Source organism: Hyperoodon ampullatus, assembly GCF_949752795.1.
Source record: "Hyperoodon ampullatus genome assembly, chromosome: X".
In the NCBI taxonomy this organism is placed as follows: domain Eukaryota; kingdom Metazoa; phylum Chordata; class Mammalia; order Artiodactyla; family Ziphiidae; genus Hyperoodon; species Hyperoodon ampullatus.
In genome coordinates this window covers 61265672-61283594 of record NC_136913.1, presented here as the reverse complement: position 1 = coordinate 61283594, position 17923 = coordinate 61265672, and the positions used below count along the sequence as shown (strand labels likewise).

General features: G+C 46.7%; 1 protein-coding gene across 3 annotated transcripts in view; it reads right to left on the bottom strand.

Annotated features, from left to right (window-relative positions):
* The window catches only part of NHSL2 (NHS like 2), a gene marked incomplete at both ends in the record, with an annotated part of 257736 nt that extends 246782 nt beyond the window's left edge, over positions 1-10954 (bottom strand). For 2 of the 3 annotated variants that reach the window (XM_079727605.1, XM_079727606.1), the window contains one exon: positions 10675-10954. In XM_079727605.1, coding sequence (XP_079583731.1) covers positions 10675-10954 — 280 coding nt within the window. Of the gene's footprint in view, positions 1-10617 lie in introns of all 3 variants that reach the window. The other variant, XM_079727604.1, reaches the window with a different exon arrangement.
* Positions 10955-17923: the final 6969 nt, after the last annotated feature.

The window sequence follows — 17923 nt, the reverse complement described above, 5'->3', positions numbered from 1 at the left end:
TAATATACTTTATCATACAGAAGACCAGTTGGCCTACAAGGCCATGCCCTAGAATGGTGCTGCCCAATATGGAAGCCACTGTCCACATAGCACTATGGAGCATCTGAAAGGTAGCTAGACCAAACTGAGATGTGCTGTAAGTGTAAAATTCACATTGAATTTTGAAGACCTAGTACAAAAGAGAAAATAATGTAAAATACCTCATTAATCATTTTAATATTGATTGCATGCTGAAATGATACTATTTTTGATATACTGGGTTAAATAAAATGCATTATTAAAAATTTTTAAGTGTATTATCTAACTTGGTATTATTACTGCTTATGAATTCATCCATGAGGTCATATTTTGTCACTTACTTTAATCTAAGCCTGTATTATAGTTCCTGCTCATTATCCACAAATACATTATAATTTTTCAAACTCTGGATGGTCTCTTCCAGCTTTAATCGTTTATACCACAACAGTGGTTCTCACCCACGCCTGCACATTAGAATCACCTGGGGGTCTTCTAAAAATCCTGGTTCCTGGGCCTCATCCCCCAGAAATTCTGGTTTTATTGGTATGGGGTGGGGCCACAGCATTAGTAACGTTTTTAAGCTCTCCAAGTAATTCAGATTTGCAGCCAGGGTCTATATTTTTTACTCTAATTTTAAAAATAAAAAATGCAACCAGACAAGCAGTGTGAAGGATTCTACTCAGGGAGATGACTGAATTGCTTGGTGGTCTGGGTATGCTGTAGACACTACCAAGGTGTGCCCATGACCTTGAGGCTGCCTGGTTGTAAGATTAGGGCTTACTGGCTCCAAATCCATGCTGGTGAGAGACAGACCTTCAGGCAAGCTGCCAAATACGTCACTGAAGCATCCTGAGGCCCCAGAAGTTTTGTGAGAAGATGTTTCTTCACCCATAAACCAAGCTGGTTCTGTAAAACTGGTGAGCCAAGCCAGAAGCCATGAAGCCATCCCGAGGGAAGAGGTGACCAGAGAGCCACCAGGACATTTGGACAACGGCTCTGCCCCAAGGCAGGGGATGCTGCCTAGCTGTGCGACCTGCGTCCATCCTCTGCTGCTTCATTAAAGCCCCTCCTTGGCGTCCCAACCTGGCAGGTCCTCGTGGTCAGCCAGCACCACATATTCTGTGACAATAAACATCTCAGATCTACCAGAACTCTCGGTGGTGCCTCGGCTTCAGTTCCAAAGAATTTGCCCCCTTGGTTGGTGAGGCAGTGAACAGATGTCAGTGGGGGAGAATGAAGGGAGGAGTCAAAGGAAAGGAAAATCCTCGGATTGGGAGAGATGAGCCCACAGCCGTGGCTCCTCCGTGGGCACACAGGCAGGCATTCTTTACATATTCTGCAAAAGGGAAGAATGGCTGCAATTCGGAGCTGTTTAGGAAACATTATAACTTCATCTTGACAGTATCCCCATCCAGGGATTTCAAAAGGTTTTGTGGAATTTCATCTTCTTAGTATTTAGTGATCGTAAGCAGGATTGTGGCATATGGGCCCGGCATTTTCCATACATTATTCTGGATCCTCACGACAACCTTCTGAACTGGGGAGCATTAACCCCCTTTTAAAGATGAAGGAGTATGGTTCTGAGACACCCAAATCAGCTTATAAGTGTTGGGCAAGTCAGAATTAAACCCACAGGTGCTGCTTCCAAATCCCAAGATCCTTTTCCTTAATATGTCATTCATTGTTTGGTTTTTCTGTTTATTAGAAGTAATACATGTTCATTTAGGAAATTTTGAAAAATACACAAAGGTACAAGAAAAGAAAAAACACCTGCTCCCATAATCTCATAAAGATAACCACTGTTATCTTTGTTATTGTTTGCTATCATTGTTATCACCCTGAGATAACAACGAATGTTAACATTTTGGCACATACCCCTCCAGCTTCTTTTTTATGTATGTCCTTTATTTTGGATAATATCATACATGCAATTTAATACCCTGATTTTTCACTTAGCATTATTTCACACATTTCCACATATCCTCATATATTTGTTTCGAGCACGATTTTTCTTAGTTGCCTAGATTTGTACCACACATAGACCTGTCAACATTTATAGAACCACACCCATATTACTGAATAAGTTGTTTTCATTTGGGGGTTAGTATAAATAACCGAAAGATGCAGTGAGGATCTGCAAACATTTTCCGCACAATATCTGATCATTTCTTTAGCATAAGGTCTTGGAAATGGAATTACTGGGTCAAGGGGGGAAAAGAGCATATAACACCACCACTGGAATTGCTGACAGCTGTGATGCATGGCCTCATGCGAGAGCAGAGAGCGCCCAAGGCTTTCTGGTAAAGTAGACCTCACTCCCCTCAGGGCCTGATGGTTGGGAAGAACAATATGAGTTTGACTACTTCGCAGATACTGGGAATCAGACTATAAATTGCCAGGCAGTTAATTACACTGTTCTCAGAAGCAAATGATTCCACTTAAAAACAGCTGAATCATTTTTAAAACTCATCTCCTCTTTGAGTCCGTTTTCCAAGGGAAAAATATTTTTCTGATTTTCCCCTAGATGAATTACAGACCATTCTTAAGAATCTATGCTATTTAGAAAGAAAAAATAAAATAAAATAAAACATACAGTCAAACCTCAAATGTCCCCACTCACAAAAAAGCAGGGGCATGAATAATATATTTCACTCTGGAATGCAACTGGATCCACACAGCCCGGGACATACAGGCAGGTAGATTCTTGCTTTCTCTCCCTCTTTCTATCTCACTGTGGCGTGGAGTGCCTCCTGGCCTGGACATCTTAGAGGGACCTAGGACTTGGCTCTGCAAAGCAGGGAGGAGCCAAGGTCGCCCAGGTCTCATCTGCCCAAGGATAATGAAAACCTGAACGTAGATCAAGAAAATCTGCAGTTCCTATTATAGCTTCAATTGGACCTTCCTAAGGCTCTCCAGTATCCAGCTCCTTGGTCAGCAAACAGGATGTTAGAGCCCCCCCACCCGACCTCCACCCTGAGGGCTCACTCTGAGTCAGGAGGTGCCTTGCACCCTCTCCTCCTGAAGCACTTGAGTTAGTTCCTCAGCCGCACTAGCCCTCTAACATATCCAGGGCTTTGCACAGGCTACCTTCTGAGCCAGGAATTCCCTCCCCCTCCTTCTTCAATTGGCCAGCTCCAGATCATCCTTCAGAACTCAGACACCACATCCTCCCCAAAGCTTTTCCAAGCCTCTGAGCTGAATTAGGTGAGCTTCCTCCGCCTTCCGATGACACCCAGGCTTGCCTCCACGGCCGTACAATGATTCCAGGCTCTCCGCGCTGGACCATGGGGCTGCATTCTGGCTTGGCTCTATATCCTCAGAGGCTAGCACAGGACCAGGCCCAGAGTCAGGTGCTCAATAAATGTGTGGTGGTTAGAAAGAAGGGAGGAATTGAACTTAATAGGTATTTATGAAGTGCCAAGCACTATTTTAGGGACTGGAGATATGGCAGTAAAAAGGGATAAAATCTCTGCCCTAAGGATGTTTACTTTCTATTGAGGAGCTTACATTTTAGAAAGAGAGAGAGGGAGGGAGGACAGGAAGGGAGGAGGGGTGGACAGAGATTGCTCAAATCTCCCAAGTTAAAGGACTGAGCCTAATGGTTTGTACACAATCAGACCCACTGCCTCACATACAAAGCACCTTGGTGCAAGCCTACTTGTGCAAACACAATTCACACATCTCCTATTTGTGGCATTATTAACGTAGCCTTGTCCATTAAGTTTTTGCCATCCTATGGAGGTTCCTCAAAACATTAAAAATAGAACTACCATACGATCTAGCAATTCCACTTCTGTGTATTTCTCCAAAGAAAATGAAAACGCTAATTCGAAAAGATACATGCACCCCTGTGTTCACTGCAGCATTATTCACAATAACCAAGATATAGAAGCAACCTAAGTGCCATCAACAGATGAATGGCTAAAGAAGATGTGGTGTATAGATACAATGGAGTATTACTCAGCCATAAAAATGAATGAAATCTTGCCATTTGTGACACAGATGGACCTAGAGAGTTTTATGCTTAGTAAAATAAGTCATACAGAGGAAGACAAATACCATATGATTATACTTATATGTGGAATCTAAAAAACAAAACAAATGAACAACACAACAAAACCGAAACAGCATCATAGATATAGAGAAAAACCAGGTGGTTGCCAGAGGGGAGGGGGTGGGAGGGATGAGTGAAATAAGTGAGGGAGATTAAGAGGTACAAACTTCCAGTTCCAAAATAAAGGAGTATTGTGCGGATAAAGTGTAGAGTGTGGGAAATATGGTCAATAATAATGTAATATCTTTGTGTGATGACAGATGGTAACTAGACTTATCATGGTGCTCAGTTTGTAAGGTATAGAAATATGGAATCACTATATTGTGCACCAGGAACTAACATAGTGCTGTAGGTCAATTATACTTCAAAGAACATACAAATAAACTCACAGAAAAAGGGATCAGATTTGTGGTTACCAGAGAGGTTGGGGCGAGGGGAGGGGGAGCTGGATGCAGGTGGTCAAAAGGTACAAACTTCCAATTATACGATAAGTAAGCACTAGAGTTGTAATGTACAACGTGATAAATATAATGAACACTGCTGTGTGTTATTCATGAAAGTTGTTAAGAGAGTACATCCTAAGAGCTCTCATCGCAAGGAAAAATATCTTTTTCTTTTTCTTTAATTTTGTATCTATATGAGATGATGGATGTTCACTAAACTTACTGTGATAATCATTACATGATGTATGTGGGTCAAATCATCATCCTGTACACCTAAATTTATGCAGTGCTGTATGTCAATTATATTTCAATAAAACTGAAAGAAAGTAAATAAATAAAGTGAGAAAAAAACATTGCCATCCTATGTACTCTAACTTGAAAACTTCAGTGAGGGCTTATCTGAGTGAAATCATGGAATTCTTTGGAGCAGGGAAGAGCTGAAAGCTTGAACCAGGAAGGTTAAGCCAGTGTTTCCCAACGGAGGGTAGAAGACTCTAGAAGCCCATCTAGATAACTCTGGAGAGTTATCACAAGAACTCCATGAGTCTGCAGATCCACCAAGCATTGTTTATCTACTGAATAAGCACTATTTTGCCTATGTGTGAAGTGAAGGTCATCAATTTTAAACCTACAAATTCATGTAAAAGCATTGCCGAATTCACAGTAGCGCTCTATCATTGTTTGGGTTTTTTGTTTTTTGGTTTTTTACCATAGGGAATTCTAAAAGTCCAAATTCCATCCTTGGACCGCGAACCAGACTGAATGGAAAATCCTATGCGGTGTGAACTGGGGTCCATATTCTGGTTATCTTCTTTCCCCCACCTAGAGAAGAAGACAGGATGCCCAGGCACCCTGTGCTGATGTGCTGGGAAACAAGTTGGCATCAACCCCTGCAGACTGGGAGCTCTTCGAATGAACAGACTGGGTCTTATTTACCTGTGGGTCTCTAAAACCCAGCACAAGGGTTGGGGGCAGGGAGGAGATAGGACCCAAAGTTGTGCCCTTTCTTCAAAGTTAGAAAGTAATGATCTGAGGAAAAGGTGATCTGAGTCCCTCAGAAAGGGTATATAGATCAGCAAAGCTAGTAAGCCTGTTAAGCTACTTAAGCTTTGAAGAATAATAAATCCATACTTTGGAAACACGTATGTTAAACACATTTTTGGTAATAATTTTACTTTCTCATTCCCCGTGGCTTTTAATAAAAGTGCCTTTGGAAATGCCAACCAGGCTCTGCTGTAATAACAGAAAATAGTCAGGATGTGGGTGTGCGATAAGATGTGTCCACAGTTGGATTAAAAGCTATTAGGGAGAATAGCAAGTATAAAGATGACAGAAGGATTGTGAGGGAAAGATCCAATGGAAAGGTGACCTTCAGAAGACTGTCAGTGTCACTAGCCCAGCCACCCCTTCCCAACTAAAGATTATTTTTCCAAGCCTATTTCTACTGAAAGCATAAAGGAGACTGTTTTAACAAGGGAGCCTCTTGCCTCACATCTATTCTCTACATGATGCAAGGTTGACCTTCCTTCCTCCCCTCCACCTCACCCCCCAAGTTCCAACTGCAGAAACCCCAGGAGGCCTGTTCTCTAGAGAACCCCTCAGTTCCCAAAGGTAGCAGTAGTTACTCCTTATCCTGAACAAGTTCCAGCTAGAAAAAACGCCACGGCAGTGACTCTCAACGAACAACTGAACTTTGAACTTAGCATCCCTGAAGACGGCAGAGCACTGGCTTGGATGGCAGAAGCCCTGGCTTCTAGATCAAGGCCTCATGCCACTGACCTGCTGTGTGACTTAGCCAGTGCCACATTCCCCAAGAGGCAGATTAAGTCCATGCTTAGGGCACCAACAACAGGAGTACAAAAGAGAGAGAGAATGAAAGAATCTAATAAAAAGCCATTTTAATTTCAACATACAGGTGGAACTTTGAGTAATCTTTTAAAATAAAATTTTATTTGAAGGTTTAATATTGTTTCATTTGGAATTAGGTATGGAGAGGCACTACAATCTTTCCAGCACTTAGGGCTACTAAAGGTCTTGATCCAGCTGGGTGCCTTTGGACAAGTCCCTTCCTTTTTCTGGGCCTCAGTAGTCAAGTATTATGGTGCCCATAATGGTTAATGACCGAATTTTTGGTGACACAAAGTATAAACTGACTCCACCCAAGCCAGAGAAGTACAGGGACAAATGATGCAAATTCACTGCCCTCCTCCTGACACCTAATCAACTCATAAAGATCAAAATTGAGCCCAAGAGCTATAATTTAAATCCTCTCCTATTACTCTACTATTCCGTCATCCTGACACTTTTATCGCTTTAGCTGTTGATGTATCTAAAAAAAGGAGAAGATTAAATTTCTTGTTTCTAAAGTGGAGGAAATTCTAGTGGACATTTCGGTGTCCAAATTTCCAGGGAAGATGTTTTCAACACATGGAAATACCATGAAGCAGACCAGGAATTTCATGGTATTTAAAAGAAAATGGGCTTGCTCCCCGCTCCCCACTCTGTCAAGCCAACTGTCTCAACAGTTTCTGGGGCTGACATGTAGGACAGAGACAAAACTGAGCCCTGGTAGAGTGCCTTTTCCAAGTCCCCCAAGCTCCTCCTGCTCCATCCAGCTCAAGCAGGCCCCTCCTCAGTAGCCATGACAGTCAGGTTCAGGGTCTACCATACCTCATCTAATGGTAAACTGGCTGCAGTCTAGAGGTGCAGTTTCCATTCTTCATCTCCATATAGACTTACAACAGTCTCCCCTCACACTGGAATTATGATTTAAACATACATAAACCAGCTGTCCTTTATGACTTGGAGCCAGAGTTGCCACAAAGTTGGAAAATCAAGAGGCAGGAATTTTACATAAAGATGAAGAGGGAGTTTCCACCATCTACCCAACTGGCTGTATTCAAGCCAAAATCATTGCAAGAAAGAACAGAGCATCTTTCCCACAGCAAGTTCATGGGCTAGTGTAACATGATAGCTCTCCAGTGTTATTAAACATACCTAGCAGTTGTCTAGTGCTTCAGTGACTTCCTTGCTTGCACAGGAGATATTATACCCCCAGGCCAATGGCCTGATTGCTTTTGTAATTATCATTTAAGCACCTACAAACATTAAATAGATGTCTGAGGGAGAAATTGGAAAGCTTGGATTGACTCAGTATACGGCGGCAGGAATGGAGCTATTTCCCACTGGCTTTGACCATGCCATTCTTGAGATGAAGAGTACGGAATCCAGGACATGAATGCAATAAAGCGGGTCACATTCAGAGCCAGATGCGAGGAAAAACGCAAGTTATAGGCAGGGTTATGCCAAGGGTGCGGCAACAGCTACAGATCCACAACCAGAGGAGCCTGATGCAGTCCTGTAACACGCCCTCTCCTCTTTCCAACCCCCATCCCCCACCCCAGACCAGTTACAAGAGCTTCTGGGGCAGTCTCAAAGGGGTTCAAGTTACAGAAGAACAGCCTTCAGTGGAGAAGAGGGTGTTGCCAGGCAACCAGCCCAGCCCAGTCCCACCCTTGTAACCTTGAAGATGGTGGGGACACGACCCCTGATTGTGGAGAGGAACACCTTGGACTCCTTTAGCATCAACTTTCTCCTCCTCTGTCTTTCTCCCTCTCCTCTCCCTGTCCTCCCCCTGCTGCCTCCCTGCCCGGCCCAGCCTGCAGTCTGGTCTCTGCAAGCCTGAAGGCTATGGGCCAGTCTGACTTGTCATTACTCAGTCCGGAGGTGGCAGCCAAGCTGTCCCCACAGGAGGCTACAAACTGCTGGCCTGTCGGGCATCATTCACTCTGGCCATGTTGCTTCCAAACCTTCCTTCCCAGTTCTTTCCTGCCCTCATGACCAAAGAAACAGCTAGAGCAAGAATCTGGGGGAAATCCAGCCAGATAGAGGATATACAGGGTAAAATGCTGATTGGGCGTGCCCACCACCAGCAAAATGGTCAGTAATGGAGTAGGAGCTAGGAGGAAAAGATACGGGGAAGAAAAGAGCAAGCATTGACAATGGTGGGGGGAAAAAGCATTTTTAATTGGGTTCAAAATATAATATGCAACCTGCTTGAACACCTTGTTGAAGCTTATGCCTGAGCGACAAGGGGGTGGCCAGGTGGTGCACTGATTATGCGCCCCAGCTCCCTTTGCATTTGGCACTTGTGCTCAGATCATTGCTGAGAAGGCCTAATTTAAGTGCTACACAATCAAAACCCCTGAAGAGAAAAGTGTGCAGTGGGAACCTCAAGGGGAGTCTAGGGTAGGGCATTAGACCAGAAAATGGAAAACCAGACCTTCTTGCCAAATTAAGGTAGCTGTGTTCCATTTACGCAGCAGTCCCCTCAGTACCTGAGCCTGCAGATAGGTACACTCTCAAAGGCAAGTAGCCAAACCAAAGATGAGAGATAGCCACTCTCCCAGCTCTTGCAAATTTCAAAGAAGCCAACCCAATGCAATTTATCCTAAGAATTGTTCCCTTCCTTTAAAAGCTCTCCACTGCATGAAGCCATCTCTTTCCCAAGGCAACTTGGTGAAGCCATTCCTTCCCTCACATGGAAAGGACGGAAAGGCACAAATTGGAAAAGTAGAGCCTCCTCACTGTCCTTAACTTACCCTGCTGCACTCAGTAGGTGGCTCTCTGCAAGCTGTGTGGGGATTTGGAAAATGACTCCCCAAGCTGACTTATCAAATTTCTCCTAGGCTAATCCTGGTAGTCAGTGGGACCCCAGAAAAAAAAATCAACAATGACCTTCCTACCCTCTCTGTTAACTGAGAACTAACCAGACCTAAGGCCCCAGCTTTCCTGCTCCCCTGCCATGCAGAGATTTCTGGTCCCATGTCTACATTCCATCTGGCAGTCAACTGTGTCTTCCACCTTCCTTTCCCCACAGGACCCAGTTCATTTTCTCCACAAGTGACCTCCACCATCAACATCAGAGGTCAGAGAGTTTGGGGAAGAGGGGTGCCAGGGCCTATGACACCTATTCTGTGGAAGGCGTGGGAGGGAGGTGAGGTCTGCAATGGAGAGGGGCTGACTCAGACACTTCTTTCCCAAGGCAGCTGGAGGCCTGCAATCACAAGTCAGTCAGTAGCCATATTCTGCCTCCATCTGAAACTTCCTGTCCACACTGCTCTTTCTCTCCCCTAACTTTCTGGTGGCACCAATTGGCCCTGGTACCTGGCCTGCCCCAGCTGTGGTCAACATTTCCTGCACATTCAATCCCCTTGCTTTCTCCAAAAGTCCCACACTCTAAAGGATCACAGCATTTCCATGGAGAGAGGATTCCCCATGCAAAGTGTTGGGGTCCAAACTAGTAAAGCACAAGGGCTCGCGTTGCCCTCCTGCCCTCTCACGAGTCCTGCGTGCTCAGCCAGAGCACCACTGGGTTTCTCAGGCATGGCTGATTTCTAAAGGAATCACAGAACTGATGACAGTTGCTTTAAACGGTTCTCCCAAGCAAGTCTGTGCAGCCGGACCCTAGGGGTAAGGGGTCAGAGAAGCCGGCTGGGAGGCGGAGAGTCTCTCCTCCCCACCACTCCCTCCGGCCTCTCCTGGAGCACCAGCTCCGACCTCGCGGGGAGAAGCGGGCGGGTGGGCTCTCAGACACTTCTTCGAGCAAGAGCCGCGATCACACTCCAGCGCGAAGTTGCACAGGTTTAAAGTCGGTAGGCACCGCCGCCAGGGCTCCTGCCGCCGCGTAGGTGGCCGGCAGCTCCGGCGCGCTTTCTGAAGTGCCTGAGCTCCTAGACTGGAGCAAAGACGCCAACGGCGCGGCCATTTGGTTCCCGACGCCGCGAAGGCTAAGACGCCTCGGGCCTGGGGGCGGCGCCGAAGCGGTCCGGACCCAGCAGCTCCCGGGGACCCCCGCAGGTCCCCCTGCCTTCTTCCCCAAGATCCCCAGAAGGCGGCCGCCAACCCCAGGGCCAGGAACCCCGAGGGCATATGGCCACTCGGGACGGCACGACCGGATCCAGGAGCAGGAAGTTCCAGCTGGAGTGCGGCGGGCGTGGAATCTGGGAAACGGGATCCCCTCGCTCCCTGAGGGGAAAGGAGGGGAGGGCCGGGGAGGGCCGGGGAGGGCGGGGGAGGGGTGGGCGCAGAGCGGGTGCGGGCTGGCGCCCCCAGAGGCGGGGTGCACGCGGGGCCGCGGGCCGCCCGGGCGCGGCTTACCTAGCTCTTCCTCGTCGTCCTCCGGGCCGAGCAGGCGGCAGGGAAGGCGGCGGCGGAGGTGCACGGTGCGGCGGAACAGGCTGTCGGTGCGGCGCCCCAGGGCCAGCAGGTGCCCCTCGAGGTCCTCGAGCAGAGCCAGCGAGTGGCCGCAGAGGTCGGCGAGCTGCCGGAGCAGGCTGAGCGCGGCCAGGTGGCTCACGTCGCGGAGCTCGGTCAGCGGCTGCGGCGGGTTGCGCGGGCACAGGCGCTGGGGTACCACTGTGCGCCTGTAGAACGGCATCCCGGGCGCGGGCGCGGGGGACCAGCCTGGCGGCGCGGCCGGCTCGCCCCGAGCGGCGCCCCTGAGGGGCGGCCCCAGCTCCGGGTGTAGCAGGCCCCTGGGCGCAGGCCGGCGAGCGGGCGGGCGCCAAAGACGCCGGGCGGGTGGGCGGGATGACGGGTTCCCAGCCTGGAGCGCCGGCTCCCCCCGGGGCTGCACACTCGCCGGAGCCACCAGTCCCTCTGACTCTGGTTCGCTGGGCTCCTCCTCCTCCCCGCCTTTCTCCACCTCCTCCTCCCTCGCTCTGCTACTTCGGGATCCCCCCACCCACCTTTTTTTTTTTTTTCTTTTGCGGTCAGAGATTCACAGATTAACGCTTGATCCGGGAGAGGAGGCAAAGGGAAGTAGGAGTAAAAAGATCGAGTTGGAGCGTGAAAGAAGGAATGTCTGCGTGAGTGGGGTGTGTATGTGTGATGTTCGTTCGGTACAGTATGTGTGCCCGCGTCCTCCTGTGCAGCTCCAGTCCCAGTACTGATGGTTAAAGTTTTCCGCTTTGGTGTGTGTTTTGTTTTGTTTTTTCGTTGTTGTTGTTGTTGTTTTCATTTAAACTCTTTCTTCGTAAATAATAGAAATTAAAGTGCACCCGTGCCCACACCAGCTAGTAACCAGCGGAGACCCGTCGAATAGTCTGACCTCATTCATCTAGATTCCCTTTCCCAAACATGTACTCAGTGCCACGCATGGGCTACACAACTAGACTGTGAGTACAGCCGTCTAGCGCCCAGGAACTTGGAAATGAGGGGAAAAGAACCAAATATCTTACCCGACTGCTCAGTGTCTCTGGGCAGTGTCTCTGGGGAGTCCTGGACTACTGTAAAGGATCTGGAATGAATGAATGAATGAAAACAAACCCATTCTCTGGAACAACAGATTCAGTTCAGATAGAGGGCCACCGGTCTATATTTTAAGCCAAAAGGGAGCCCAGGGCCCTCTCCTCTTGGCAAGGCCTACTGGCTGAGATGGACTGTCTCTGGCCATAATGGGCTCCTGGGATGTACACTGAAGTACAGGAGCTGGGGTGTGCTTTCAGTACTGGCAACACTGTGGTCAAGTCCTGATTTCTCTTCATTGTAGAAGGTAGAAGAGAGGGGGATACTGGCATCCCCAGAAAAGCAGCGTGCCCGAGTGTGCATATGTCCCTGTGCCCTTGGGGAGTTTCTACTCAGAACACTTATTTTCGACACACCAAGTTCCCATCTGATTCTCCTCTCACTTCTTTGACTTTGGTGTGGTTCCACTTCTTCCTTTTGGTAATTCTCTCCTCATCTTTCCTCCTAAAAATGTTCCCATCCTTATAATCCTTTATAGTCTTAGTAAAACACCTTGAACAGAATATGTGTGTCTGCACTAATGATCCTGAGCGTGGCCTGTTTTCATTCATTCCTTCAGAGAATTGTCTCTCAAGCAGTTCAAGGTGCTACAACTAGTTAACAGTAATCTCAGATTTCCCCAGCAGTCCAGTGGTTAAGACTCCGTGCTTCCACTGAAGAGGGCACGGGTTGGATCCCTGGTCGGGGAGCTAAGATCCTGCATGCCGTGCTGCCAAAAAAAAAAAATAAAGAGTAATCTGATTACCCTTTTCAGTAAATAGCTATCCCTGGTTCAGTAATTTGGAACACGAATACTAGAAAAGTTGGGTTCTAATTCAAAGAAGAATAAACAAATGGGCAAAAGACAGCCCCTTTTCTGAACTGTGAAATCAAGTTGCGGAATGAGGACCTGAAATTCTCTATTTGGCAAACTCAAACCTGAGCCAAGAGAGTGACTGACTGGCAGGAAGTAGGGACTTGGCTGGACTCTCCAGGGATAGTTTTCCTTGACCTATGGGCTGTTTAGACTGATCTCCGTTCCGGAGAAAAAGAAATGAAGTACCAGCAGATTGAAGGAGACTGTGTGGGCAGAGCTTCACTGCCAGAGGGTGACAGGCCTGGCTCAGGCCTGGTGTCTGAGCCGCCCTCACTACTCTGATTCCTGAAGCTGATGAATCTTTCAGGGCTCTCTAATAACAAGCTCAACTCCAAGCAAATCAGCTTTAACCCCACGCCCTTCCCCCAGCTGAGTCCGCTCACTCCAGCCTCTTCAGTGCGCTGGCCCTGGCTTTCATCAAGGAAACATCAAGGACTTGCAAAGGGGCCACCTCAGAACAGAGCCCCTCCTCCCTTCCCAGGGCCAGACCCACACTGCACGTCCCATGGAAGAAGTCAAGGGAAAACATATAAATTTCCACGTTCCTTCGTATCTCCAGTCTCTTCCCAACAGGAAAGGTGAGACCTCGAGGTGGGCCTGGATGTAGAGAGCCTCTGAGGAAGGAGCACAGGGGCCTGGCTCCAGTCTGTGGAGGGAGGGTTGGGGTTCTAGAAGTGCCACACTTCGGCCAAGCTGTCCAGGGCAGACAAGCAGCTAAGGTGAAGGGTTCTTCCCCGTGCTCCCACATCACCCCCCAGCACAGCATTCTCACAATCATCCTTGCTTAACGGTAATGATATTTATTTTGTCATGATATTGTCTCTCCCTCTAGACTGTTAGCTCCATGAGGGCAGGAACCATGTCTGTCTTGCTCACTGCTGTGCTTCCAGTGCCAAGCCTAACAACTGGCACCCAGGTGGTACTCGGAAAATATATGTTGATGATGAATAAATGAAGCTGGACTAGAAGCAGAGCCTGGTATGAAGAGCCTTACTAAAGGATTTAACTTGGCCCAACAGGCAATAGAGAATCGTTGTGGATTCTGGAGCAAAATGCTGCCTGACTCAGGAAAAGGGCAAGGATGGGGCCCCACCTGCACCCACGTCTCCAGGGCCAAGTAGCCAGAAAGTACTTGAATGAAACATTTGCTTTGATTTGTCTAAAATCTTGGCACTGCACATTCTGAGAGGCCCGTAACAACCAAGCCAGATCTGAAAATGCTGGGTGCTTTCTACCCACCCACCAGCTCCCAGACTGCAGGCCTGTAGTAATTCACCTGTCACTGCTCCAAGTTGCAAGCTGAGCCCAAGCAAGGCTCACCTGTGGAATTGGATCTAGGTCTGGCTTAGAAGCAGAGACTAAGCAAAGACTAAGAAAGAGTGGCCAGACAGGTAGGAGGGAAATGGGAGAGCTGACCACTCATGACCGGCAAGGCCTTCCCACCCTCTGTCCTGCCTAACTACCCACTGCTAAGAACCTAGAATTTCAATCAAAACTGAATCTGAAAGAATAACATAGGATATGCCATTTTCTCTTCCTCCAAGCTGACAGATTCCACAGCTGCAAAATGAAAATTTATGAGCAAACTTCATGCAACCTACCCAGCTTCCCAGTGCAGCCCTCCATCTAATTTCACCATGAGGAACAAGAAAGCTGTGGCCCCTGTCGCTACCTCTCAAATATACCCAAATAGTAACATCTTGGTGGCTAAGCAGAGATGCCAGTTTTCTCCTTGACATTCCCCTATAGTCGGTCGTTTCATCTACACTGTAAGAATATGCATTCCACCCCACACCCTCTTGCCAGGAGACTCCATGAAGATGCTTTCCTTATGAATGAAAAAAATATTAGTGGGCTTCCCTGGTGGCGCAGTGGTTGAGAGTCCGCCTGCTGATGCAGGGGACATGGGTTCGTGACCTGGTCCGGGAAGATCCCACATGCCGTGGAGCGGCTGGGCCCGTGAGCCATGGCCGCTGAGCCTGCGCGTCCGGAGCCTGTGCTCCGCAACGGGAGAGGCCACGACAGTGAGAGGCCCGCGTATCGCAAAAAAAAAAAAAAAGCCAGTAAGGGGATAAAAAGGCTGCTCCTCAATCCCAACTCTAACATTCTGTTGTTCCCTGGTTCTAAGTGTCTGTACCAAGAGAAATTAACGAGAATTGGCAAATACTAGATTTTTTAAAATGTCTATTACCCTTTTTGGTATTAAGGCTTGGCTCTGCAGTTAAGAACACCAGTAAAAACTCTCTCTCCTCACGTAGGCCCAAAGAAAGTAGCCCAAAGAAAGCAAACTGGCAGCTTTTGGCTTTTCAATCAGAATAGAGCCCACATTCAATCAACAAGCCAGACAAAACCCATGCTAATTAACGCCACACTTTGAAAAGAGGGGGAGTGGAGCAGTGCTACAAGATTTGAGAGGAGAGAGGATGCTTGTGCCCTTGAGGCAGCTCGGGCTGCGGAGAGGGGAGGGGTGTACCCCAGAGCTGGGCCCAGAGCTGGGCCTCCAGGGGTGGACTGGAAACTTACACAGCCATCAATCACCTCCTAGGGCAATAGGCGTGTAAGCCTAAGACGGCTCAAGGTCCTCAAATAAATTCCTTTCAGCCCAGACTCAATGCTTCTCACACACGATGCAGGGCAAACCCTTCAAGAATTCCATGAGGAAATAAACCTTGATTTCAAAAATAAACTTTGATGTTGCTTGAACTTTGGCCCTGACTCTGAGCCCAGGCTGAAACTGCGAGAAAAGACTTGCAGACTTGAGGTATTTTGAAAGAAACTGCGGGAGATTTCAGCAGAATGTGGCCAGATTCTTTTTCAGTCCCTCACCCTCATATCATATGTGGATCCCCCCTCACCACCAGTCCTCCACCCCCGACCCCACCATCATGTTTTTCCTTCCTCCCTACCTTGTTAGGACACGACTGTAATTAGGAACATTCAAATGTTGCATTCAATGGGTAATTTTATATTGACATGCCTGCTTTACTCAGGAGAAATCATATTAGGCCACTCCCTTGCTATCCTACTTTTGACCTAACGACCACCCTTCCCCTGCAAACTCCTATCTCCCCACAAAATCCTAAAGCAGTAAGTAAAAGTCCTTCATTTCCCCAGGATGGGCTATGTCTGCCACATGATTACTTGTCTTCTATGCGTTTAATATTAAGGCTAGATTTAGGTAATGACCATGTCCATCTCTACAACATTAAATTGGGAGTTGTTATACAGGTCAGGGCTTTGGATTAATGAGGGGAAAATACTGAACCTGAATAACTAACGTTTCAGCTTTATCAAGCATCCAAATATAGTTAGACATGTGGTCAGCCTTCCCTCTGTAGTGGGAAGTTATGCAGCACAGCACAGAGATAACAGCCAAATGCAGGCTTTGGAGATCCACTGATCTGAGGTCAAATCCCCGGCTCCATTGCCAGCTGTGTCTTGGGCAGATTACTTAAATTCTCTGTGCCTCGGTTTTCTCATCCATAAAATGAGCAAGGCCAATATCCAATTGACGTGCATGAGTATGGCTGTGCTGATCGTCTGCAGGTGTCCATTCTGATCAGGGCCTACCCCTACTGGTTGTTAAATGTTTTGACTACCGCCCCTAAAAATGGGGTGATCTTGGTACTTAGCTTGTGGGATCAGATTACGTGAGATAATGTACATAAAGTACTTAGCACTGTGCTTGGTGCCTAGGAGACATTCAAATGTTATTAGCAGTTTAGACAGTAGTTTCCTGATTATAAATAGGAAGGGACAGCCTAAAAATATAACATAATACAGGTTTTTTCAACAACAATGCCTTTAATTTCTAAGTAAATTCAATTTCAAATAACATTTCCAGTATACAGAAACATGAAATTTCAACCCAAATATAACATGGAAAGGCAATGAATCAGACAAGTTTCTCTGGTTTACTATTGATGGAGTTTATGGGATGGTCACATGTTTCACAGACTTACCTTTATGACTAACTGTTTATACCTTTTGTGCCTGAGCTCAGCCACAACCCAGTGGAAGCATTATCAAGCTTGTAGTTTTTTGTGGTGCTGTTTCTCTCAGAAACAGCTTTACCAGCCACTTCGAAATCCTCCATAGGCTAAACCTATACCTTCTATTGATATATATGTCTCCTCAATTGAGATCAAGAATCCATTAGCCCATGGAATCTCCAGCTGCTTTAAATCTAGAAAATGCATTGTCATATTAAAAAAAAAAGGAAGAGACTTTTTTTCTCCCTTCTCCATCCTGGGTCAACATAGCCTCACATCCTTGCTTCAAAGTTTCTGTAGTTATAAATATTATTATAATCAGGAATAGTCTAAATCTTGTCTCTTACCAAATTGCCTTTTAATTTATCAAAGGCTTCCTGACATTCAGGTGTCTCACGTTCATTATCAAGCCTTTTCTCAGCCCATAAATGAGTAAGAAATTTATTGGATTAAACGGGATTACAAACTTATGGCAATAACCAGTGCCAGCCCTCATCTGCTTCTTTTTGTATGGGTTGCTCCACTTCCCAATCATCTCAGCTGGATCTTAAGTAAGTAGGAATCTGTTATTTCTAACTCTCTAACCCAGAGTCATCACCTCGAGCAATCAAAAGGAACATTTTCTCACCTTCTTAGTATGCCCAGTTCCTGGAGTTACCTAAGAGAACAGTCCCCAAACATCCCAGATGAGTTTCCATATTTACATTAAAAATGGATGTCTCATCACTATATGCAATTGCAAGATCATTCATTCAGACAATAAAGTATTGTCCACCACTGAAATACAGTTAAAGCATTACTTATGCCAATGGGAAATAAAGTCCATTTTTAGTCACTATCAAAGCACATCAGCTGAATATTGGTCTCATCCATTTTATGGATAAGGAAACTGAGGCACAGAGAGTTTAAATAACCTGTCCAAGAAACACTAGCAAAGTTGGTCTTGGCCTTGTGCATCCTAGGTTATTTTGGCTGAAAGCAATAAAAGCCCTAACTCAAAATCACTTAAACAATAAGGACATTTATCATCTCATAAAACAAGAAATCCAGATAAAGGACGGGCACTAAGTTGGGTTAATTCAGATGCTTGATGACATCATCCAAGAGCCAGGTTTTCTCCATCTCTCTGCTCTGCTATCCTCAGCATGTTGGCTTTATCTCCAGGCTAGATGCCATTTAGGGGCAATATGCTTCTTTATTTACATCCAGAGGAAAAGAATAAGGAAAGCACTCTCCCAACCATGGAATTCAG